The sequence below is a fragment of the Protomyctophum parallelum genome (genome assembly GCF_964188405.1).
Source record: "Protomyctophum parallelum genome assembly, chromosome: 16".
NCBI lineage: Eukaryota > Metazoa > Chordata > Actinopteri > Myctophiformes > Myctophidae > Protomyctophum > Protomyctophum parallelum.
In genome coordinates, this window is record NC_139711.1 from 5,575,462 (window position 1) to 5,602,961 (window position 27,500).

A 27,500-nucleotide genomic window follows, 5' to 3' on the forward strand; every position below is an offset into this window, starting at 1 on the left:
ATTAATCAGAAATCCATATAATAGGCCTGTATACATACAAGTTCAAGGAGTTAAACTATGCTCTGTTGTATTTTGAGGTCAGCCATTCTTTTAGATTAGTTTTAGGGTCAGGACTCGGGAGTCGAGACTTTTAAAGGGTTTAGATTGGTATAGTTCATTCCACATCATGGTGGCAGCATAGTAGAATGCATTTTGTTAATGTTAATGTTAATGATTAAAATCTTAGACCTTGGCCTGGGCCGGAAGAGCGGTCTATAGGCACCTACAGTAGGCTGGTAATCCAGCCTGACTGCGTGCTGTGGGTTCGAGTCCCGATCCCGACGACCTTTGCTACGTGTCAGGAGAGTGATAAAGAAGGAGAGACGAGGAAGGAGGACAAGGTGAGGGGACGGAGTTGGAGAAGAGAAAGAAGAAAGCAAAGAGAGATGAGATGCGGCGAAGAGGCAGGTGCTTCACTGGCGCACAAGCACCCAATCTTTTGTGCTTGATTTCTGTGTGTGTGTGTGTGTGTGTGTGTGTGTGTGTGTGTGTGTGTGTGTGTGTGTGTGTGTGTGTGTGTGTGTGTGTTTGCATCCGTGCGTGTGTGTGCGCTTGAGCAGTGAAGCATGGAGCTGCTAAGTTGGGCCACTGGGGCCTGTTCGTCTGACACAAAAAGCTGCTAATTACTGCCACAATGTCTCCTAGTTAATTAAACAGTACACAGACATAAACAAGGGGAGAGAGTTAGAGAAACCGAGTGAAGAGAGAGAGAGAGAGAGAGAGAGAGAGAGAGAGAGAGAGAGAGAGAGAGACCATTACCAGGCAGTTGTGGGAGCACTGAATCAAAACAGTGTGGTGACTCCTGTCATTCGCAGTGGTAGGTCTTTCTCTCTCTCTCTCCCTTTGCCTATATATTTCTTAATGTCTCTTTCCTCTCTCTATCTCTCACTCTCTCTCTACCCCTCAGAACTCCTCTGTTCTCCCTTGCTCTCTTTCCCTCCACCCTCCAATATAACTGTCACACACACACACACACACACACACACACACACACACACACACACACACACACACACTCCTCGCTGTGTCTCTCTCCCACATGCACACAAACAGCAGGGTTTTTTTTTTTTCTGTCGTTCAGTTCTGTGGGTTAGTGGACAGCACATGGAGATAAAACGGCACCAGATGTTTCCACACAATCACTTTTTTTTTTTTTTTTTACCTCAGAGAATGTTCTGTTCTGCTTTCTGTCCTTCTCTCTTTCTATGGATTTAGATCTAATTGTGCTTTGCGCTTCCTCATACGCACACACGCACAAACACACACATACACAATCAGACAAGCACGCACGCACGCACCCACGCACGTCGTACGCAGCACACACGTTTAGTCCATTACAGTCCGAGCTGGAGTTGAACGTTGATTGGTTCATTCACCGGGTCACAACCCCCGACCCTGATTTTGGAGTGGACCCTGTTTGATGTTGCGTAGTGTGTGTGCGTGTGTGCGTGTGTGTGTGTGTGTATGTGTGTGTGTGTGTGTGTTTCTTGATCTCCAGTATTTCCAATATGACAAAGAGTCCTTAAAATGAATATATATTTTTGTGGGGTGAACTGCACAATAATATCTTAATGTTAATTTAACTCAGTGTCTCTCTCTCACACACACACACACACACACACACACACACACACACACACACTCACGCAGGCACACACCTGATTTATGCATTTTCTACCGAGGATGTGTGTATGGCAGTAAAACTTCTACTCACACATGGTCCACAGCTTAGCCTCATGCCTGTCCATCAAACTGTGTCTCACTCCCTACTCACTCCTGAGAGAGAGAGACAGACAGACAGACAGACAGAGAGAGAGAGAGATAGAGAGATAGATAGAGATAGATTTTAATAAACATCTTCCTTTGGATCAATGCAACATCACCTGCTCCTCTTTGAGCTCTGATCCTGTACCATATCATAGAAACTCGTGATGAAAAACAATAATGTTGGTGAAAACATCTTTCTCCATTATGGTGGCCTGCAACCCCAATCTGCTGTGCTAGTCCACCTGTACTATAGTCAAATAAATAGGCACGGCAAGCTCAAATCACATGAGGCAGGCAGGCAATAAAACACACATCTGATGAAGGTCATATATGGAACATTGTGTTTGTAAATGTGTGTGTGTGTGTGTGTGTGTGATATTTTTGTTAAAACAAAAAAAAAATCAATGACTGATAGTAATCATTGCTGGAGTGTTTGTTCAGCAACAGGGGTCTCTCCCCCAGTCCCTCCAGATGTTGGCAGAAAATACATTTTCTGTTGGGTTACAAATTTAATCCAATCAAGAGGGAGACTCTCACTAAGATCATTTTATCAAAGTTCCTTTTTCCCCATCACTTCCAATTTCACTTGTTTATGGTGAATGAGTTCTCTCTCCTGATTGGGAATACCATCCTGAAAATATTTTTTTCCCCGTTTACTAAAGAGCTGGAGAGACTGAACTGAACAACACTCTATACTAGGCTACAGAGCGTGCACACTATTCAAAGTAATAATGCGACAGAAAAGAACATGGCAGCCACATCCATTGAGTTCAATGGAGAAGTGGCGCCTGAATTTGGCTCCTCATGCTCGATAGCAGTGATTGTTATGGGAATATAGAGCTATTATTATTATAGAGTTTACTTCATTAGACCCCTTGGCATGGTTATATGCAATTATGTCTTCCCTTTGTATTTAGGGTTTCTTCCTGGAGGCTGAAACAATGACAGTCAAACGTGCCAATTAAAACAGACAGTGATATTTTGACATCACAATATCATCCCCTCTCCTAAGCCCTCCTCCTTTATCATACAACAGCTGTGGGTGCAGCTTCAGTTCAGGTGGATCACCACCCATCACCCACCAGGCAAACCAGGCATACTAAATTAACTGGTGGGTGTGTCCACATAAAAACAACAAATAGCCTACTGTAGACTTTTTAGAAAGACGTCTTCCTCCTTATATAATAATAATAATAATAATAATAATAATAATAATAATAACTGATGATCATGTTATAGGGTCGAAAAGATCACGGCACTCCATCTTTAAATCAAATTGCAGTTAAAATTCCTACTGGGAGAGTGTATAGCGCTTTGTTCCAATGTGCTTAAACAAGACGTCAAAGCAGAAAATGACATTACTAACCTCAGATTGTTTCAGTTGTACAGGTCATATGATCTCTAGGGTCTTCAGCCTAGACTTTGGAAGAACCAGAAGAGTAGCACCTGAGGACCATAGAGTGAGAGGGAACATAATGTACTCGGAATACAAATCAATATCACAGTAAACCATAATAACAACAGTGATTTTAGGGAACCGTGCAACGTGTTCTTGAATTTCTCTGGCTCTTGTAGAGAAATAATTTGCATAGAACGTCAGCATTCACTCTGGTTTCACAGTCAGAGTCGGTCATTTTTACTGCCAAGTATGCGATTCATACCAAGGTCTTTGCTTTGACATGTGGCCCAATGATAACCCAACATTAAATGATTAATGCAGGACTGCTGACATAGACTCACATACGACAGGACGACAGGACATATAGAGCATTGCGTAATGCTACTCCATGTAGCTACAACCACCGGACACAATATTAAACCAGTGGTTTTCAACCCCTTTCATATCAAGGTCCATTATTTATTCGGCCCACGGACCACAATTTGATGAGATTTAGCCTCTCAGACCAAAAACGTTTTGTTTTGTTGTCGTTGGATACTTTTGTCCACAATCCAATACTGTATTGATGTGGTACCATAGATAGGTGAGATAACAGGCAAACAATCAAAATAACAATTCTTCTGCCATTCTCTAATTGTGTAGAGACTGTAGACTTCTTTAAAATCAACTGTAAATGAGAGCTTGGTCTCATTTTACGCTCTCAAGAGTTAAAGATCTATAAGGGTCAATTGGTTAGCAACTCTCCATCATTTAGCTGGGGACCACCTGGAACCCCCTCAAGGACCACTGGTGGTCCCCGGACCACTGGTTGAGAAACACTGTTTTAACCCATTCTGACCGGGCACCCATTTTGGTGTCAGCATCATGTTATGCTTTAGCTATTGAAAAATAGCAGATCTACAAGCTCATATCGCGCCACCGAGTGGCGCGATACGAGCTTGTAGGTCTGCTATTTTTTGAAAAATCGAAGAACGACTGACATTTTTAGAATCTGATCTCAGGTCAGAATGGGTTCATCAGACCAGTGTGTGTCCGGCGGAAACCTCGTATGAATCTGATCTCAGGTCAGAATGGGTTAATCTAATAGCACGACAAGTCATGTTAACATCATCTGTAGTAAGTCTTAATTATGTAGAAGCCTAATAGGCCTACAAATATGCATAATTATGAAATGAAGAAAACATCCATACAAATGAATGGACACATAAACAAACATACATTGATGGTGATGGGAGAAGGGTGGACGAAAGTGTTTGAAATAATAATAATAATAATAAAATTGTTATTTTAAAAGTACAATGTCGTCTCTGCCGGGTGGAAACCTCATTGTCAAACACTGTTACTTTTCAGGATTCAAATAACAATAGCATAAGTATAGCAAAAGTACAAAGCAACTGTCGCTTATAGTGCCCGCATTTCCAGCTTGCGGGTCTGCCACTTCCGCTGTGGTATGATCGAGTAGGGCTTTCATTTACGGGAAAAGAAAACAAAAGCACAAAAGGTTTAAGATATGGGGAGAGATAAGAGCCCCAATGATCATGTACAAGGAATGAATCCAGATGATATCATGATGGATGGATGTTGGTTACCACTAGAGGGAAGCAGTGCTTCTGCAACATGTTCAGAACACGACGACACTGAGTAGAGTCACAATGGGCTTGATTTACAGCCTGTTAGGACTTTACTGCACCGCCGCTGTCACTCTGTCTGTGATCCTCCAGCACTGTTTGGAGAGCAGCCTATACTCACATAGGATGAACAGGGAGGGGACGCGTGCTGCATGCCAGCCTGGTGGCATTATTATAGTCCCACTGGATTTGATTGTTAGGGCGCACCGGTTTTCATGCGTGGGAAGGTAATTTTGCCGTAGACGCCCCATCTGAAAGGCATTGCGCCTGCAGGGAACCTCAGAAGAGAAGGTTTTGTAAACATTTGTGATATATTGTTAAAAAAAAGTTCAAAAATAGCTGTACAAGCTCAGAGTGTGGCACGAAGTGACATGATGATGATGATGATGATGATGATGAAGTGACATGATCATGCTATTTTTGAATAGCCAACCTATAAATGGATAAAGTGATTAAAACAACCCCCCTGGTTCCCACCCAAGGACCCCTAGGGGTCCCCAGACCCCACTTTGAGAACCAATGTACAAGGGAAGATTGCTGACTGCTAATTCTTCCAAAATCTATGCAAGGTCAGAGATAAATAACAATCAGTAATAGTCTATGTAAGTGAACATTGGTAAGACACGTTATTAATCCGACCAGGCATTTATTTGAATTACATACTGTAGCTGCTTTCAGCCAAACAGCCTCTCAGTCTCAGTGGTTCGGAAATATTCCAGAAACTGTCAAGTTAACCAACCAATGTCAAAGAATTGAGCAATGTTATGAATTATTATGGTAGGAGGAATTGAGGCCTAGGCCTAGTAAGGTCTATAAAAGCGTGAGGGTTTAAGGAACAACACTGCAAAAACAAAACAACAGATTACGTATTATTTGGGTCATGAGGAATGAATAAAGCATGACAAAACGCAGTTGTGGTAATTGCCCACAAAAAGTCCTGTATAAATTATTGTCAAAGTGCTGCCCTCATAACAACAAAAAAAAGATTGTTTAAAGTAGTGTTCCTACTGAGTTTATACGGCAGGCCAGAGAGACTTTGGGTAGAGTGGAGTCAGAGTGTGTTTCTGAGTCATTCTCACTACTCCAGACGCACCAGCGGCGAGTGTTGCGCTGCGCTTATGAACAAACTCTCCACAACTCTTACTTTTATCACTTACCATGGCACGGAGTGACGTTCACTGGGCGGCTTGAGCTCTCTTCTGGCATTGGAAACTTTATTTCAGGACCTTTTTCCCCCCTCTCGTTTTGGGCTGTTTTCGAATAGATAATTGATGCTGTCATTAAGGAAATAGTGGAGACATTTACGCATCGATCTGAGTGATGGTGCGCGACTGAGTTTTAAAAGGAAAACGTGTTTTCCCACAGGTCTCGCGGAGTTAATCTTGTAAGGGACCTGTGGAGCAGCTCAATGGGGTTCTGAATGAGCGCAACTTCGAATCGATTTTTCTCGGGGAAACTCTCGTCCAACTTCCGAAACAACGAATAAGTTTAGCCTATATACCGGCTTTCCAATTTTCAACGCTTATTTTTTTCTTTATTTCCCCCCCCCATTGGATCCTCATCTCTACAGCGTTTTCAAGCTCATTTCATTCCGCGGGATTTTCCATTAACTTTTCTCACATTTTTTTTTCCGGAGGATATATAGCCTATATACCATCATGCCTGGGACCGGGCCGGGGGCACGGGGACTTTGGGCCGTGCTCGTCGGGCTGCTGCTGCTGCTGCTGTGCGCCTCGCCGCCGGCGGACGGATGCCCCCAGAGGTGCAGCTGCTCCGGGTCCCATGTGGACTGCCAGGGCCAGGGATTTAGGACCGTTCCCAAGGGAATACCGAGGAACGCCGAGCGACTGTAAGTAGGACTTTTCGCCAATAAAAACAAGCGTTGTTGTTTGACCCAGTTCACTGATTAATAGGCCTAATTATAGCAACAGGTTTGTTTGACGCTGGTGTAGCCTACCACCACGGCTGGGCGCTGCTCCCATTAATTAACATGTGATCAATAAACTCACCATTGCTCACAGGGAACCGTTTCCCTGAATTGTTAACATTTTTGTCATTGTATGACATTAAAGGTGGGCTAGTAGGGCTACGCTGCGCGCATGCCATTTCTATATTATCTTATTGTCATTTATCACTGACAATGTCAGTCTGACATACAGTATTTATCAGCTTAATTAGCTACACAGGACATACGTGGTGGTGGTTTATTTGTTTTTTCCATTTTCCGACCTATGAGCACGGTCGTTTGGCAATTAAGCAGGTCGCCTGAAACTTCAATACAGGCTGCAGAAATATACAATTATTTGTGGTCTATGCGCGGGTAGATAGAACTTATAGAAGCATGGACAGCACGAGCCAGTTCGGGAGGGATTGAAACAGAATAAAGTGTAATAATAGCCTAACTTTGATGTAAACACGACTCGGGCAGTTTTAGAACCAAGATTCAAGAAAGACTCCAAGGAATTATTGTGAAGAACTTTAATGTGTTGAGGAATATTTTATGCAACGCGAGCTCATTCAACTCAAGTTTGAATCGAGGTCACTGCGTGTGAATTTGTGTCGAGATAATTACTGCCGATCTCGTGTCATCATTAGGCTATTAACCAAAATGTTCACAGTCACAATACAGACGAAAGTCAAAACGTTCATTTGACTTTCTGACATAAAACGAGAAATGATTATAGGCCCTGTTGCCTATACTTGTTAAATGCTGAGCTCAACTATATAAAGTCAATGTTTCCTGGTTCTCAATGGTTGGCATTGGTTCTCAAAGTGGGGTACAGGGGCCCTTGAGGGGGTTCCAGGGGGTCCCCAGCAACATTTGATAATATAATGGCACAATTTAACCACTTTATCCATTTATATGTTGGCAATTCCAAAACAGCAGATCAAGCTGTGAGCTTGTGTACACAAATCTTCTCTTCTGGGGGTCCCCTGGCAAAAAAACATTCTCAGATGAGGTCCACGCCACAGCCAAATTAAATTGTGGGTCCTTGCTTGGCATGAAAAAGTTTGAGAACTATTGTCCTCCTGTCACTTTTTCTGATATTGGGGGCTGAGCGTACTGTACCAAATGAAGGAATACAACTAACATTGTATTACTAAAGACAGAAATCATGACCTCTAGCCAGCGTGCACGCACGCACGCGCACGCACGCACGCACGCACACACACCTCTCCTGTTAGGGGTATGTATGGAAGCCATTATGTGTGATAACGGAGCAGCTAAAAGCCCTGCGGGGATCAACAACAAACCCTAACCCCTGAGACAACAAACACAATCAGTAGAGAGAGTGGAGGGAGACGTCGATACGAGGAGGAGAGGGAGATGGTGAGGTTGAGAGAAGGGGCACAGAGGGAGAGAGTCAGAGAGCAATGCCTGCACACACATTTAACCAGTCAACTTGTTGGTCAGAAAAGTAGCACAAATAGCTCATATACAAGCTTACAACATGTTACACGTGCAATTTTTGATTTTTTTTTGTCTATGATGACATAATGTACCCAAAAATATGGACGCCAAGTTAACAGCCAAGTTAGCGTGCGTGCGTTCCTGCGTGTGCGCGTGCGTGCGTGGCATGCTGCCATTCACGTGGACAATTTGGTCTGAAGTGCAGGCCTGGCTACAGTAGCTATACTACAGCACGTGTTTGTGTACTGTAAATTGTGTACATATCCATAATTTACAACCTGCTTAAATTCAGCGTGTGTTAACTTTGAAGTGTGAACGTGAAAGAAAAACCGACCCTTCTCTAATTTAAACACTCTCAATGTTAAACTAACACAGAGGGTTGTACCGTGCGGGTGTGTGAATCCCACACAAACACAACCCACTTAAACCCCACATGATTGAGTGGAGTCCCTCAGGGCTCCATAGCTGCAGTGCTTCTCAACCTTTTCAGGACACGACCCCCCAATATCATATTTGAACTGGGGACCCCCCAATATCATATTTGAACTTGGGACCCCCCACCATTATCATATTTGAACTGGGGACCCCCCAATATCATATTTGAACTGGGGACCCCCCAATATCATATTTGAACTGGGGACCCCCCAATATCATATTTGAACTGGGGACCCCCCAATATCATATTTGAACTGGGGACCCCCCACCATTATCATATTTGAACTGGGGACCACCCAATATCATATTTGAACTGGGGACCCCCCACCATAATCATATTTGAACTGGGGACCCCCCACCATAATCATATTTGAACTGGGGACCCCCCACCATAATCATATTTGAACTGGGGAACCCCCCACCATAATCATATTTGAACTGGGGACCCCCCACCATAATCATATTTGAACTGGGGACCCCCCACCATAATCATATTTGAACTGGGGAACCCCCCACCATAATCATATTTGAACTGGGGACCCCCCACCATAATCATATTTGAACTGGGGACCCCCCCACCATAATCATATTTGAACTGGGGACCCCCCCACCATAATCATATTTGAACTGGGGAACCCCCCACCATAATCATATTTGAACTGGGGACCCCCCACCATAATCATATTTGAACTGGGGACCCCCCACCATAATCATATTTGAACTGGGGACCCCCCCACCATAATCATATTTGAACTGGGGAACCCCCCACCATAATCATATTTGAACTGGGGACCCCCCACCATAATCATATTTGAACTGGGGAACCCCCCACCATAATCATATTTGAACTGGGGAACCCCCCACCATAATCATATTTGAACTGGGGAACCCCCCACCATAATCATATTTGAACTGGGGACCCCCCACCATAATCATATTTGAACTGGGGAACCCCCAATATAATCATATTTGAACACGGGACACCCCCAACATAATCCTATTTGAACTGGGAAATAATCCTATTTGAACTGGGAAATAATCCTATTTGAACTGGGGACCCCCCACCCTGACAACAGGCACTTGGAATGTAGGAGTTGAAGCATTACATTTAGTTTGACTCTGTTTCACAAATAAATATTGTGAAAATAGCAGCAAAATAGCTATATTTATATTATTTCGCCAAAATGTTTCACCAGTTTTTATAGTAGTTTGTTGATTACTTTTGATGCAGCAATTAGTAGCAGGGCTGTGTGAGTGTGCCCTGGGTACGAGGCGAGGTGGGATCAGGTTGGAGGGAGTTTGTGTGGGTGTGTGTGTGTGTGGGGGGGGGGGGGGGGGGGACTGCTGCTAACCAGCCTCTTGCCATGGCTCCCCTGGGTGAAATATTTGGTATAGCAGCCCCACCCCTTCTTCCTTCTTCTCGCTCCAGTGAGTCTATGTAGAACTTTATATTTATGTTTCTTCAATTGATTTAACCAGGTCAAACTTTTCTTATATTTCTCCCTTCATTCCTTGTTTGCCTCTTTCCCATGCACTCTCTCTCTCTCTGCCTCTTTCTCTTTCTCTCTCTCTCTCTCTTTGGCTGGACTCACACAGTCGGGGTGCAGCATGCGTCCGCCCCATACACACCCATTCATTTCCCCTCTCTCCCCCTGGGTGTGTATGGGGCAGACGCATTCTGCACACGAATGTGTGAGCGAGGCCTCTCTCTCTCTCTCTCTCTCTCTCTGCCCCCCACCTCTATATGCAGAGAGGGCAGTGTTGCCTTCGAGCGTACATACATGATGTGGATATAATTCCAGCAGGAACACATTTAGCGGTACCTCTGTGTATTGAGGTGTTTGGGGCGGTTAAGCACAAGGCTATAGTTTTAGGGGCCTTTAGGTTCGCAGAGGTTAACAAGAGCCAAGTTCAGGTCTACAGTCAGTCTCCTTTTCACTTTCTGATGATCAACAGCACACACCCACATGCATGAGCAAACACACACATCACACGCGCGCACGCACGCTCTCACACGCTCTCACACACACACACACACACACACACACACACACACACACACACACACACACACACACACTACCTCCGGCCAATCAATTCTGTAATGTCCTCCTTGGGAAGCCACTCGAGGCCTCATTTGCATCTAATTTGAGCCAAGGGGTTTTGGGTTGTGGAGGGTGTGTGTTGGTGGGGGGGGGGCTTTGTAACCATAACAAGGCTTGCTAAAATTAAATGGGGAGTCACGGATGTTTTTCCTCTCTCCTGGGTCAAATTCACACCATACTTACAAACATTCACAATTTCACATCGCGCGCACACACACACACACACACGCACACGCACACACACACACACACACACACGATCTTCCATGTTTGTGTTTTATGGGATCTGTTTGTTTGTCTGGGCATGTGCAAGTATCTTGGTGTGTGTACAGTTTGCACATGCATACATGTGTGTGCGTATGCAACTATGCACATGTATGCATACTTGCACATACAGTATGCATACTGTGCATGTGCACAAGTGTGTGGTTGTGTGGTTGCTTGCCTGTATGTACATAAGTGTGTGTGTGCGTGCATACACTGGGCACAGTGTGACTGGGTGAGTTCATTCCTTGGAAGCATTTCTTGAGCTTGCGTTGAATAACTTGACACTAACTAACTGTGATCGTAACGTTTAGTCTCTGCTCTGAGGACATGAGTGCCTGATTTATTCTGGGTTGAACGCCGTGTCACACACCCGGAATAGCAGATCTACAATCACACAACAACACGTTGTGTGATTTTGTTGTAGACTGGCTATTTTAAGCAGTACCATCACTCGGACACCTGCTCTGTGTTCATCCTCCTCGGCTCTCTGTCTCTGTGGGTCAAGCCTAATAGGGTTGGGAGCCGGAAACCGTACGAACCACATCCAACATTGAGGGACCGGGAATCGGTTCCATCCCTTTTTGGGAAGCGTTTCCGGAAGTGGTTTATGTCACACGTATACTGTCAGAGCTGGTATGGTGACTTCACATCTGCTATACAATGACTATAGAGCGTCGCAGTCCCGCCCCCTTTCATGACGACGCCAGGCCCAGGAAATAATTCCCAATGCATTTTTCCCCATAGACATTTCGAAACGTATTTATTCAAAGACCTTTTAAGCGTCGTACGAAGCCCAACTCGAGTCGTGACAAATCATGACACCAAACGCAATATTTTGCACCAAACAAATAATTACAAAGAAGAAAAACAACAAGAAAAGTGTCGTTTTTTTTCCGACTTTCTAATTCTTTGTTTGGCCCCAAAACATTGTGTTCATTGTCATGATTTGTCACACGACAAGAGTTGGCTTTGTCCGCGGCATAAACGTCTTTAAATAAATACTTTCTGAAAAGTCTATGAGGAAAAATGAACGGGGATTTCTTTTCCGGGTCTCTCAAGGACCACTATAACTCTCAGAGTTACAGATGGTTCATTTGGAACCGCCCCTATCTATAGGAATCATTAACCCATTCTGACCTGAGATCAGATTCATACAAGGTTTCCGCCGGACACACACTGGTCCTGATGAACCCATTCTGACCTGAGATCAGATTCTAAAAATGTCAGTCGTTCTTCGATTTTTTTCAAAAATAGCAGACCTACAAGCTCGTATTTATTCAAAGACCTTTTAAGCGTCGTACGAAGCTTGTAGATCTGCTATTTTTAAATAGCTAAAGCATAACATGATGCCGACACCAAAATGGGTGCCCGGTCAGAATGGGTTAAGGAATTGGACCGTATAAGGAACCGGAATCATTGAAATCCTAAATGATCCCAACCCTCTAGTCAAGCCCTACTGTATGTTGCTCTTCTCGTCCTCTCTACTGTATCAAGATGTTTCAGTCTCTCAGATTCACCATCTCTTTCTGCTCACACTCTTCCTGCATGCCACTCTTTATGCCCCCACATCCATCTCTCTCTCTCTCTTCTTGTGTGTGTGTGTGTGTCTGAATGTGTGGATGATGAGCATTTGGACACCAATAAACACACGCACACGCACATGGACACACACACACACACACACACACACACACACACACACACACGCACACACACGCACACACACACGTTCCCAACCTCTGCTCCTGGCTCTTATCAAAGCTCTGTGTTGATTGGTTGACAGACGTTTCTGCCCACCACACCCCAAGCTATGGAGCAGCATTCCATGGTGGGATTGGAATGTGTGCGTGTACAGTATGTGCGTGTGCACGGCCTGCGTCAGTGCGTGCGTGTGCACGCGTCAGTGCGTGCGTGTTTCTGGACCCGAGGAGTATACTGTTGTGATGCTGACCCACGCATGCACTGGATCAGATAATGCGTGTTGACACAGCTCTTGTCCTCCCTGTGTGCACTAACTCAGCTGGATCTACAGCCTCGGATAAGCAGTGGACGACGTACTACAATGTTTTACATAAGGAAAAGTATCAATAGTCAGCCACAAGTACAAGTTTCGGTATTCAAAAGTATCAAAATATACCTTTTAAGTACCAAAAGTAAAAGTCATAATTATGCAGAAGGTCCCATTTCATGCATTGTGAGTACTGTCAAAGCAGGTCTGCACAATAAGAAATCTACAAAGCAACTAAGGTTTTCAAATAATTATAGTCGAGTAAAGAACATTTGCCTTTGAGATGTAGTGGAGTAGAAGTAAATGTATTGAAAATTGAAAGAAGGTAAACTGAAAGTACCTCAAAATTGTACTTGGGTAAATGACTCTCCGCCTACTGCAGATAAGCAGTGAAATACTGTTGTGTTCCGTTCCACTCCTGGCCCGGTTGTTTATAGTCACTTGGATCGTATAGAGGAGAGACCCCACAATGTGCAGCCCGCCTTTCTGAAGTTAATGCAAGTCATATGAAGTGAACACCCACAGTCACTGGGCCTACTCCAGTGGTTTTCTAACTTTTTGTGCCCAAAGGAACACAGAAATGGGTATACGTCAAAATAATCTCAAGACACACTTTGCATGCATAGCAAAAGTATCCGGTCTACAAGATGTCAATTGACAGGTATGCTGTGAGCTTGTAGATCTGATATTAACATTTTTTTAGAATATATAATTTGACTCTCAATAGAGGGTATTCACATGCATGAGTGGCAAACTGAGTGGCAAAGTGAGTTTAACGTTGTTTAACCCATTTTGACCTGAGATCAGATTAAAAAACATTCTTCTACATCCTGACAGTTTTCTGAAAAAGCTATGTTTCTATGTCAGTCGTTCTTCGATTTTTTTAAAATAGCAGATCTACAAGCTCGTAGCGCGCCACTCGGCGGCGCGCTATGAGCTTGTAGATCTGCTATTTTTCACCAAAAAGGGTTCCCGCCCCAGAATGGGTTAATGTTGTTTAATGCAATGATAGGACCTTTTATTTGCATGCATCCGGGCTGGCAAGGCCAGAAAGTAGTTGTCAATAGGCGTTCCCGCATAGCTTCCAGGTATGATGATGTCACACGCATCAACATTTCAGCTGTACGAAAAGCTTGAATTATCGTCCTTCTGTCTGCAAAGTGTTTGTTTCATAAAAATCCACCGTAGACATGTTATGAGCCTCTTCCTGTCAAGAAATACCTTGCTGGTGATTTATTTTCGAAGTGTCAAGAGTTTGGAAGCACTCGTTATCAGTAAAGCAACCTCCTGCTGCCTCCTGCATTATGTGCAAATTCAAAACAGGTGGTATAATAGGATAATCCAAGTTTTCCGTACAGCTGTAAATTTGTAATGTTGGCGAGTTTGACGTTGTTTAATACAATTAGATACGACTTTTCTGCTTGGATGTATGGGCTGTCAATGGGAAGTTGCACCTATAGTTAGCACCTTGCTGCTGGCAAGATGGCAGCCATGTGCATAAGGTCAATTGAGTGTGCACTGGCTTTGCCTTGCCTTACTGATGTAGATTATATATATATATATATATATATATATATATATATATATATATATATATATATATATACAGTATATATATTGCATTTTCCATAGTTTTATACTGTATATATTGCAGTAATAATGTGTGGTTATCACAAGATCCCAAGGCAAAGCTGTCACACAGCAGCACACCATTTGGGAACCACTGGTCTAGACGATAGTTTTTTCATTCATTTGTTATGAAATATGCAGTATATGAAAGTGGATGTATTGTTAGCTCATCCTTCTGTATTCTGTCTTAGAGTCGAGGCTTAAGGTATTTGAACACAGGGTAAGATTCTTCGCACAGAGAAATAATACTTTTCCTAACTGTAAGCCCAACAACCTGAATATTTTCTCAATTGTAAGCCTTACTTGCCAAATATTTGTAACCATAAAAACAACTAAGAAAAGGTGTAGGTCTACCTATAACAAAAACAAAGCAAGTTTTTATATACAGTATGAAGGCAACCAGATGTTTGTAGTTGCAAGGAGGCACACACGCACACACGCATTCACACGCACACACACACACACACACACACACACACACACACACACACACACACACACACACACACACACACGTAAGTTGTCGGCCTAATTGAGATGAGAAAGACTTAGAGTCTAAATTGTGGCAGTTTGTCATTGACATTGTCTGCAGTTTAAATCATGTCAATGACAAACTGCCACATAAAGTCACGTATGTTCAGTTAATAAATGCCTGTGTGCCCTCAGATGTTGAGAACCAAGCAATGCACAGACTCAAAGGGTGTATATATGTCATGCTTTCATGCTGAAGCTGGTTCATGTGCGTGCGTGCCGTGCATGGTGTGTACGTACGTGCATGTGCTTGCGAGTGTCTGTCTGTCTGCGTCTGTCTGCGCATCCTCTAGTCTGTGAGACTCGAGCTGTTTGATGTTAACGAGCTATGTCGCTGTTTTGTTAGACCACTGTCACCAAAGCAACACGTCGCAGCACTTCCACGGGCTTGATTCTGTGCACTGTGTGTGTGTTTGTGCGTGTGCATGTGCCGTGTGCGTGCGTGTGTGTGTGTGTGTGTGTGTGTTGTATGCAAGTGCCCAGCATTTTCCCATTGCCGTCCTAATGTTCAGCGAAGCTCGATGTGACAGACTGTTTATGTTAAGCTGGAAGGATATGGGAGACCTCGGTCACTGCAGTGTGTGTGTGCGAGCTTGCGCGTGCCTAGTGTGTGTGTGTGGACGTGAGTGTGTGTGTGTGTGTGTGTGTGTGTGTGTGGAAGAGGTCTCATAACGCTAGTTTGCAGTTAGCAACCCTGTAAACACAGTAAAGATGCCAGGAAATCCCTCACGCTTTCTCTCTGCTGATCTTTCTTGCACATTTGCTTCTTTTTCTTTTACGTCCCCCTGTTCGGTGCTTTATGTTTCCGTCTCCTTCCGTCTCTCACCCTTCATCTCGCCGTCTCACACATTTTCTACCTCAACTATTTTCCCAGCTCTGGATGGAGAGCCTTTTTTCCCCCCTCCTTTAGACGAAGTACACTACTCCGTTTACGTTTTGAGACGTTAGGGCGGCGTTGAAGCTTTCAACCACAGCATGAGCACTTCACTCTCCATCCAGGGGCTGCATGGCTTCATGTCGTTATTACAGGAAGAGAAGAAAGAAAAGGGGATGGAAACAAGGAGAACACATGGCAGTATGTGTTGCCAGTGCAGCAGCTGTGATACCAGAGGGGACCAGGGGGATGCTCTGGGTTCTCACAAACACCCTGCAGCACAAACTGAAGTATAACCGCTTCAGACAGTGAAGAATGACAGCAAAACAATGAGGTTTGCCTGGAAGTTTTGAGAATAACAGCGTGAGAAGAAGGGGAAGAGGGAGAGACAGAAACAACGAAAATTAGCTTGGAGCTGAAATTCTGTTTTTTTTTTCCATATAATTGCTCTGTTGAATCAATTCTAATTGATTGTTTTGTTTGCCATGCCACCACACGTCGGTAGTCAAAACGTCTCACGATGTTAATCCGGCACAGCCGTGACAATGAGAGGCGCGCAATATTCGGGTTTTACGCTTTAAATGTCGCTGAAAGAAGTGGAAGAAGAGGCAGAGAGAGGGGAGGGGAAGACAGAGAACGAGACTGACAGGGAGGGACGGAGAGAGAGAGAGAGAGACTTAGATGAAATGAATGTGTGGAAGAGAAGCACAGTTCATGTGGTCGGGTGTCCCTCTGTTTGGACGCACAACAGACGCCGCTGTGAAAAGGAAATATCTAACTATAACTAAACATCTCCGTGTGGAATATAGATATTCTGTCCCCCTTCCGTCGCCTCCTGTTTCTCTCATTGAACAGCTAGACATCATCATTTTGTCATTTCAAGATATGCGTCCTTATGTTTTTCAAGAGACACTTATAAAAGGCCATGTCGTTTTATTATACCTGCAGTGCACGTGCATTTCACACGGTGTACGTGACGTTTCTGTGTGCGTCTGTTGTTGTTAACGGTGAAGATGTTCTGTCCAGGCCATATCTTTTTTGTCTTGGCTATGTGTCGTCGTTGTCGGATGCATATATAGGACTACAATGATGGAATCAAAGTCCCCGGGACTTTCTTTGTCTGCCATTTTGACCTGAGATCAGATTCTAAAAAAATGTCTTCTACATCCTGACAGTTTTCAGAAAAAGCCATGTTTCTATGTCAGTCGTCAATCATTTTTCAGAAATAGCAGACCTACAAGCTCATAGCGCGCCACCGAGTGGCGCGCTATGAGCTTGTAGATCTGCTATTTTTCAATAGCTAAAGCACAACATAATGCTAACAACAAAAGGGGTACCCGCCCCAAAATGCGTTAATGTTTACTTGTACCACCTGCTGTTTACATTTCTGACTAATGAACTACATTTTTATGTAAAATATGGAGATACAAGGTTTCCCCGACACCAATGGTTAATATGTTGTCTGTCAGCGTGTGTGGACTAGAGAAGGAAACGTATATGTCCCTGCATGGCCTGCTGTGTAAATTACACTTTTATGGGGCATAATAATAACCTTAGAGGAGAGTGCTTGTGACTAGAAGTGAATGAGCTCTCACACTCCTTGAAACACACTGTAGCAGCTTCCTGGTGTGTGTGTGTGTGTGTGTGTGTGTGTGTGACGTGTGTGTGACGTGTGTGTGTGTGCGTGTGTGTGTATGAAGGACCGCTGACTGTCTGTATGGCTTTCAGAGGCCTGGACATTACCATTTATATACTGTATATTATATATATAAATGGTACTTTGGCGCTGATTCGTCCTGCGGATTAGCTCCCGTGAAGACAGACAGACTGACAGACAGATACACCTACTCTTAACTGAAAACAATTAATTTCCTAACCAAAAAGTATGTTCCACTATAGTCTGAACCAAACCAAGAACCCTTTGATAACAAACAACTGATGCTACCACTACACCACAGAGACCCCACACACAAACATGTATGTAATCTGAACCAGCTGCAAAGCTATACACAGCTATTTGGCGAGAACGTTTTCTTCAACAACAAAGTCGTACCATCAAGAGTCTGATTGTACAGTGAGCGAAGAAGGAGAGGCGGAGCGGATCGCAGCACGGTTTGATCTGTGGTTATACACGCGTTGAGGTGATTCATTCATTTTGAAGATGTCATTTGTTTAGTCGTTACTTGAACCTTTACATTTTTTGAGTGGTGCAGCCACTCCAAGGAACAGCAATGTCCGTGTTCACCCACCCGCCTATGTGTTGTTCACCTACCTATGTGACGTTAACCCATTCTGACCGGGCACCCATTTTGGTGTTAGCATCATGTTATGCTTTAGCTATTTAAAAATAGCAGATCTACAAGCTCATATCGCGCCACCGAGTGGCGCGATACGAGCTTGTAGGTCTGCTATTTTTGAAAAATCGAAGAGCGACTGACATTTTTAGAATCTGATCTCAGGTCAGAATGGGTTTAATCAGACCAGTGTGTGTCCAGTGGAAAACTCGTATGAATCTGATCTCAGGTCAGAATGGGTTAATGAGCACCAGTATATGACTATGAGTACCAGTAGGGGCGCTGTTGTGCCAGAAACAGAGAGAGGGATAGTGCTGCACTGTTGCCTGCTAATATGAGAGAGAGAGAGAGAGAGAGAGAGAGAGAGAGAGAGAGAGGGGTGTGGGGGGGGAGTTGCACCACTCAGTTCACACAGGTGTGATTTTTACACATTACTCCACGATTACAGCGTTACACAGTTTACAGCTTCCCAGTATGACCACTGTCCTCTACTGCTGTCGGCCACGAGGCTCAAGGATCCCAAAAACGGGTGTTGTAACAAGATGACTCGCCCCGTGTCTGTTTTCCTCCCAGAATTTTCCCCAGTGAGGGGTGGGAGAGGCTGGACAGCAGACGGCTGTACTTTGGATTTCTCTAACTATAAACTTTCATGACAGCAGACCAGCCTAAGTACAAATATAATTTATGCAAAGATACTACAGTGAAGTCTGTTCACAGAAGTTGTTGTAGGATATGTGGGGGATTATCTGACGAGGTACCGTTTGAGTGTGCAAAACCTTACATATACTAAATAATACTAAATTGTTTATAGGGTCAATATAAGTAAAGTAATATAGCCTTTCTTACAGGAGTATCTTTTTATATTTTTCCAAAAAGAATACAAACGGCCAATAGCATATTACAAAGTTATCCCTCTCACTGGTGACAATTCCGGGAGGAAAAACGGGCAAGCACCGGGGCGAGTCATCCGGTATTCTTGCTTTATAGGGAACTGACGGCGATCCAGGGATTCAAACCTACAGGTTATACAGCCTACAGGTTATACAGCCTGCCCCCCCCCCATGTGGCAACCTGTAGGCTATACTGCCCCCCACCCCGCCTCCTTCTTACTGACCCCCCCTCCCCCAAACTGTCTCTGTTCTCTCACCAGAGAGAGAGAGAGAGAGGAAGAAGCCAATTAGGATTCCTGGCGTAACTTGGACTTTGGAGAAGGAAATGGTGCATACCTATCTGTGTGTGTGTGTGTGTGTGTGTGTGTGTGTGTGTGTGTGTGTGTGTGTGTGTCTCTGTGTGTGTGTCTCTGTGTGTGTGTGTCTCTGTGTGTGTGTGTGTGTGTGTGTGTGTGTGTGTGTGTGTGTGTGACATGTGTGTGTGTGCGCATGCGTGCGCGCGTGTGCTGTGTGTGCGAAATGTGTTTTTTGTGTGACAGAGAGAGAGAGAGAGAGAGAGAGGCAGAGAGAGAGAGATGAGGGGACAGCAAAGATGGAGGGTTGGGATGAAAGAGGCAAATAAAGGACGGAAAGGAGAGAGAGAGGGTGAGGGCGGGGGGGGGCTGGGAACGGAGGAGTGAAAGTAACAGAAGAAGTAAAGTGACCTGAGATTACAGCAGGAAATGAACGCATTGTTAAACCAAGCAATGGACTGAGAAAAACAAAGGATTAAAGCAAAGAGGGCAGGATGGAAGGATGGCGAGATAAGAGTAAAGTGTGCGTGTGTGTGTGTGTGTGTGTGTGTGTGTGTGTGTGTGTGTGTGTGTGTGTGTGTGTGTGGGGGGGGGGGGGGTGGGAAAGCGATGGAGAGAGTGAAAGACAGAGAGACGGATGGTGAGGTAATGGGACATGGAGGGAGAGAAAGAGTGTGAGGAAGGAAAGATTTTGGAAGAATGGAAGGAGAGACGCTCAAAAATGATACAATCATCAATTAACTAATCGCCAGATAAATCCTATACTTGTAGATTTCTCTAATAGTTCTTTAAAGCAGTAGTCAGGAGAGGACCACTTTTTGGGACTGAAAGGTGTATTTGTCAGTTCATTTCAATTACAATAATTATATACGGTGATATATTTTATTTTTCAAGGTATATGTTACATTGTGTTTATAGCCCATCTAAAATGATGTAGACATAGCACTGTGATCTCCTGAAAAGCTGGTGTTTGCATTACCACCTTGTCCTTACACACGCATTGTACCCCCACACACACACACACACACACACACACACACACACCCTTCCCCTCTGTAATGGAAACAAACAATGGGCAGGGATTTGTGCTAAAACCACTCGTTAATTCTGTGACTTGCAGCCGGTCAGCTGCTGAACAGTTAAATCATGAACTGATGCTGTGCAGCTGTGCAAGCTGATCTCGTGGCAAATTCTTAGATTCCCTTACGGTAGTAAAGTGCCTTTTTTTACTTTACACTATTCAATAGTAACTATTGTATGAATCAAATGCTGACCATAAGGACTCAAACAGGCAGTGTTTGCAGATTTCACCATTAAACCTAACCAAAGACAAACCAGAACCAAAACGGGCGGAAAAAAACTAAACAAAAACTAGCCTATAACCACAAATTAAATGCTGTGATCAAACACCAGGATATGGTGGTTAAGTACTATAGGATATCGCCTCTGGCGGGTGGAAACCCATGTCCAAATCTGTTTCTTTTCAGTATTCAACTTTGAGAATAGCAAACGTAACAGATCTGCAAAGGGCAATTCACGTCGTTTCGCGCCGCGTTTCGAGCTTGAGGATCTTTACTTTTGATACTTTTCTGTGTGGCTGTAGTATAAATCAATCACCTTAATTTAACCCATTCTGACCGGGCACCCATTTTGGTGTCAGCATCATGTTATGCTTTAACTATTTAAAAATAGCAGATCTACAAGCTCATATCGCGCCACCGAGTGGCGCGATATGAGCTTGTAGGTCTGCTATTTTTTGAAAAATCGAAGAGCGACTGACATTTTTTTAATCTGATCTCAGGTCAGAATGGGTTCATCAGACCAGTGTGTGTCCGGCGGAAACCTCGTATGAATCTGATCTCAGGTCAGAATGGGATAATGGAGATAAGAGGTTTCTGCCCGAAAGCAACGATATTATGTGACAAACTGCATGAGAATATGTTGTGCCGTGAGTTAGGAGTTTATGGCCCTTTTAAACCTTGCAGAATGCAAAGGGCACCCAGAGGTTCTGCTGTGGAAAGACTGGATCCTGAACATTTCGTTGCTGTTGTAGGCAGAAACCTACATCTCCATATTCCAACGTTTCTTTAGTCTCTTTTTGTAAATCTACACCCTACTTTTGACCATTCTACAAAACCACACAAGCATCAAAAGTAGCAGATCCACAAGCGCCAAAAGAACATGGCGCGAAGTGATCCGCTTTGAGCTCGTATATAGATCTGTTGCTTTTGCTGCTTTGGACATATGAGTATTGATTCAGATTCAGATTTACAAGTGACACTTTTGGGCTGTGATCATCATGCATCATATAGGCCGAGTCAGTCGCTTGGTTTTCCAGAGTGTAAACTTGTTGACTACATGTGTATAAGCCTCCCATCGGGCATCTATCTGGAATTATTATTATTATTATTATTATTACTACTACTACTAGGCAGATTGGCCGCTGCTGGGAACGATGGCCTGGTGGGAACGCACGTCCGCTGGTTATGCGTTAGCCCATTCTGACCTGAGATCAGATTCTAAAAATGTCTTCTACATCCTGACAGTTTTCTGAAAAAGCCATGTGTCTATGTCAGTGGTTCTTGACATTTTCAGAAATAGCAGACCTACAAGCTCGTGGCGCGCCACTCGGTGGCGCGCTATGAGCTTGTAGATCTGCTGTTTTTCAATAGCTAAAGCATAACATAATGCCAACACCAAAAAGGGCTTCCCGCCCCGAAATGCGTTAGAGAGCACTGAAGTCTGATGTCATTTCTCATGCAAAGTGGAGCAACAAACAGTTACAAGATACCACAGTATCGTACCGTATTAAAGTAAATGGGTATATAATGTACAGTAATGATCGGTCCACATTCTCCTCCATGTTTCCTGGACCACAGGGAAGTTGAGTGGGGAGACAGCGTGCAGGGGGAAAATGGACATTTAAGCCTACTTTCTTTCACTTAACGGAAAGTGATGCCTTTAGGGAGGCACATGGATTAGATGGATGGGGATCCCTGCAGACCCAACAGGCGTATATGGGGTCATCTTAACCCATTCTGACCTGAGATCAGATTCTAAAAATGTCAGTCGTTCTTCGATTTTTCAAAAAATAGCAGACCTACAAGCTCGTATCGCGCCACTCGGTGGCGCGATATGAGCTTGTAGATCTGCTATTTTTCAATAGCTAAAGCATAACATGATGCCAACACCAAAATGGGTGCCCGGTCAGAATGGGTTAAACCCTGTGCTACGCCGGCGGTGGTGGTGGTGGGCACACCTCCTCCATGTTTGTTTGACCTCGGAGCGGTTTCCCCTGGTGAGACCAAGAAGTTTCCACTCCGAAACACAGGGGAGATAAGGATGGAAAGATTAGGACGGGGGGGGGGGGAGACAAGAAAGAGAAAGGTTGGAGAACGGGGGGTGGGGTGGGGTTAGTCAGCTGTAAAAAGGAGAAGTGAAAGAGTGAAAGATTGAGATAAAGGGGGAGATTACGAGGGCGCTAAAAACAAAACAAAAATGAAAGGGAGGAAGGCGAAGGAAAAGGAGCTCAGTCGACTGTGAAACAAGTCAAAGATAATGCATGAGATGGAGAGAGATGGAGAGAGAGACATGGTGGAAAAAAGAACGAGGAGAGATCAGAGAGACCGTGGAGAGTATAATAGGCAAAAGAAAAGACCAGAGGAAAGAGGCTATGGGAACACAAGTGGACTGTAAAAGATTTGACAGATAGAGATAAAAGAGGAGAGAAAAGGAGAGAGCTTGGAGATTAGAAAGAGACAGACGGCGCAGGGGCAAAGAGGAGGACAAAAAAGTGGAAAAAAGATTGTAGCAAACTGTGAAACAGAACAGAACAGAGAATGGAGGGGAAGGACGGGGCTGGAGGTACGCGGAGAGAGATGGAGGGACGTGGAGAGGTAGAGCCAATGGAAACCGCCTACTCCATGGCATACACATACACCAGTTCTCTTCTCTTCTCTTCTCTTCTCTTCTCTTCTCTTCTCTTCTCTTCTCTTCTCTTCTCTTCTCTTCTCTTCTCTTCTCTTCTCTTCTGGGGGGGGGGATTTGTCCTTAGTAATACTTTTTGCCCTGATCAAGCACCTGCTGTCATACCCGATAGCTCCAGTGTTCTGTGCTGTTCTGTTCTGTTCTGTGCTGTTCTGTTCTGTGTGTTTTAAACCAGGTTAGGTCATAGTATGGCTTTTATTAGTGGTCTGAGGCATGGCAGCCCCGCTGAAGTCTTTTGAAACCCAATATGGCCTTAAATCAGATTTATAAATGTTTAGGTGTATTATGAAAAACACATAAAGAGACCGCCCTGGTAAAACCACGGCTGAGCTTGCACGTGTGTGTGTGTGTGTGTGCGTGCGTGTGTGCGTGTGTGTGCGCGTGTGCGTGCGTGTGTGCGTGCGTGTGTGTGTGCGTGCGTGCACGTGCCTTGTATGTGCGAGCGAGTGTGAAAGGATGTGAGAGGAAAATGTCATTGTGAAAGTGGAAAAGGTGAAAGAGTGTGCAACGTGAGCTTGGCCTTGTTGTGTGTGTGTGTGTGTGTGTGTGTGTGTGTGTGTGTGTTTGTGTGTGTGCGTGCGCGCTTGCGTGCGTGTGCGTGTGTGTGTGTACAACAGTATGATGACAACTGTGCCTCTATACAATATGTTACACTCCCTAATTCCGGCAGCAGAACAATATTTAAACGTATTTGAGACAGCTCTCTATCTGTGTGCGTGTGTGTGTGGTATATACTATATGTAGTGGTAGTTAAAACAGATTGAGTGGCAGGCAGGAAACCTGATAAGCTTTTACACTCTGACGATGGAAAGAAAAAACTAATTCTCTTCTCGTTCGCTCTCAGCAGAAATAGCTGTTGTGCGTGTGCCCAACCTTAACCCTAACCTCAAACAGATGAACTAAAGGGAACTTTGACCGCCGAGAGAAATACAAGGGACTAGTACAGGCCAGCTAAAGTATTACTTTACCTAGTATGGAGCATTGGTTCTCAAAGTGGGGTCCAGGGACCCACAGGGGTCCATGATGGGATTCCAAATAGATCCTTAAAGGTCTGTAACTCTGAGAGTGTACAAATGGAACCACTTAGGCGTCCATTTGGTTCCGTTTGTACACTCTCAGGGTTATGGGGGCCCTTGAAAAAAAACCAAACTGTAGGTTTGTGTTGAAGTGTTGAAGCTTGCGTACGCACCTGTGATGAATTCACAGTTTGATTGAATGCTACAAGTCCGTTTTGTAACCTCTGTCCATCTCCCCCCTCTCTCTCTCTCTGTGACTCTCCAGGGACTTGAATCGAAACAACATCACCAGAATCACCAAAGTGGACTTCTCTGGCATCAAGAATCTCCGAATTCTGTAAGTATTTTATTCAGTCAGTCAAAACCAGACATTTATTTAGCATGGTGATCTGTACTCTCTCTGTAAACTGTGGCTCACAGTCAGAGGGTGACTGGTGGTATCGCTAGTCAGGTACCAGAATAGCCCATGTGTGTGTGTAAGGTTGTTCTCCATCTTGTTGTGACCCATAATTCTGCCTTTACGAGGAATGCCATTAGCAAACAAACTACCATGCTGTAGCAATTAAGAGCAATGCTATATTTACTTAATAAGGCTGTATATGGCTATAGGGTAAACAGTGTCTATAAAATAAACTTTCCCACCCTAATGAGGGCTTGTGGGGCAATGGAGAATGAAAAATGTGCAATCGTGAAGAATCAAATGTCATAATTAGGGGATATTTACAAGACTGAATAATAGAGTAATGGTAAGTTGACATGCTAGTAACGCATGGCGAGACTCCCAATTCAGAGTTTGATTCCAATGGAGATAATTGTGAAATGACAAAGCAAGAAAAAAAGAAAAGGAAATGACCCAAAGCTGATTCTGTTCAAAACCAGACCTGTAGTCTAATAACTGGAAAGTCTCCCTGTACAATCTTTAGCTAATTTGACAGTAAGTTACTATGTGTGCAATTTGGGAAGAAAGTCTCACAAAACACAATGCGGTGTTCAGTGGAAAAGCTGGACCATTCAGGCTGTTTGCTTGTCTTGCATGCCCTGGCTGTGCCTCATTTGGCTAAATGGAAATATCTATTATAATAAATACTTATACATATTTGTTGTAACTATGAGATTAGCTGAAATAAATAAATACATTTTCCAAATAGAAGTAATAATACATCCTGACTTTCACACACTTGGTCTGGGCTGTGTTTTATTTTACTTGGCGGAGTACTTTGGATATGCCAAGGGATGGGAAGAGCAGCGCTATTGTACCCAATCCGAAAATAGCAGATCTATAAGCTCACCGGCGTATCTATCTATAAAACGCACCGGAAAATGTCTGTCTGTCAGTCAGTCATTCTGTCCGTCCTTCTGTCTGTCTGTAGCTTCCTTATATTAACCTGACTCCACCTGGCGAACATCATTTGCTGTTCATATATTCAGAACGGGTAGGGACTAGTATGATAAATAGATGAAAAGAGGCACATGGGCCTGGGCCGTGGCTCGGCGGTCCAGGGACTCCCGATCCCATATAGAGTATTAACCCATTCTGACCGGGCACCCATTTTGGTGTCAGCATCATGTTATGCTTTAGCTATTTAAAAATAGCAGATCTACAAGCTCATATCGCGCCACCGAGTGGCGCGATACGAGCTTGTAGGTCTGCTATTTTTGAAAAATTGAAGAGCGACTGACATTTCTAGAATCTGATCTCAGGTCAGAATGGAAGGACCGTCTACCAAATTTTGGTGCCCAAATGCGGAAGTGCAACCGAGCGCTCAATGTTAAAGCCCAGCTGCACGGGGTTTCCTCGTCATGAATCCACGGGTCCGCCTGCAGTCCTTCCTCTTACCACTAGGGCCCAGTGCTTCAACGTTGGAGCGCCTCACTGGCCCCTTGCCCGATCTCGACGGCCTTTACTGCATGTCACCCCCCCCCATCTCCCTCCTCATTTCCTGTCAGCCTACTGTCTATCCCTCTATAAAAATATAAAAAATAAACAAACATAAAAAAGAAGAAGAAGAGGCACATGGTAGACTACACCCTCCCCAGACTGACTAACTGTGGGGGTTGGTTAGCAGATACCACATCATCACACACATTGGCCATGACTATAATATTGGGGAGAAATGGGGGAAGAAATCCATCCACACGCATCTAAACGTGTCTCTCAACAACTACGGTAGTTTTGGCTTGAGAGGTGGGTTTTTTGAGGTGGGGAAAGTGTATATGAATTTACATGGGTTATAGGCTGATAGTAGTTTAAAGTATGACGGCCGAACCTCAGCGCTAACGCGTCAGAAAGCTTCCACGACATGTTGAGGTCGAGCTCTTTCAGCGAGACCTTCTGAAAGCTGGAGATAAAAGAGCATTGCAGTGGAACATCAGTGTGGTTCCATGGCTCCACGCCCCTCATCGCTTGGCAGCATTGGTGGCTTGTGGTGAAACAATACTTTTGACCTTTTTCTTTTCTTCCACGGACAGGCAAAACGAGTGGACTATATGGACTTTCTGGATATTACCAGAAAGAGCCAGCCCCGAATGACAATAAAAGGTCTGGAACTCTGAGAGAGTACTCTCAGAGTTAAGGGGGTCCTTGCAAATAAAGCATCTGAGAACCACTATAGTATGTGCCCTGGTGTCCAGTGTTGTTTTTGGCAGCAGATTTAGATTTGAGTGCATTATTTGTCAATGGGACCCGGCAACTACTGGTGATAGAGGCGATAGCAGGCGAACAGGCGACGGTCGAAACATTGGCCGAAAAGATAAAAACAATTCATCTTTTGGGGCGACGTCGCCCGGCGATAGTGGGCGATTGGGCGATAGCCAGTGAAATTCAAGCGATACTCGCCGTTGGTCTCCGTTGGTCTCCCACTGTTAAAACGTACTGTTAGTCTTAGTTTGAGTCATCATAGCTTCGTTTTAAATTCGTTTTCCATTT

General features: G+C 44.2%; 1 protein-coding gene across 1 annotated transcript in view; it reads left to right on the plus strand.

Annotated features, from left to right (window-relative positions):
- The first annotated feature begins 6,374 nt into the window (after window positions 1-6,374).
- Window positions 6,375-27,500, plus strand: part of LOC310873095 (slit homolog 2 protein-like) — a 36,353-nt gene continuing 15,227 nt past the window's right edge. The window contains exons 1-2 of the mRNA XM_083785388.1: window positions 6,375-6,682; window positions 24,840-24,911. Coding sequence (XP_083641514.1) covers window positions 6,492-6,682; window positions 24,840-24,911 — 263 coding nt within the window. The 5' untranslated portion in view covers window positions 6,375-6,491. The remainder of the gene's footprint in view (window positions 6,683-24,839; window positions 24,912-27,500) is intronic.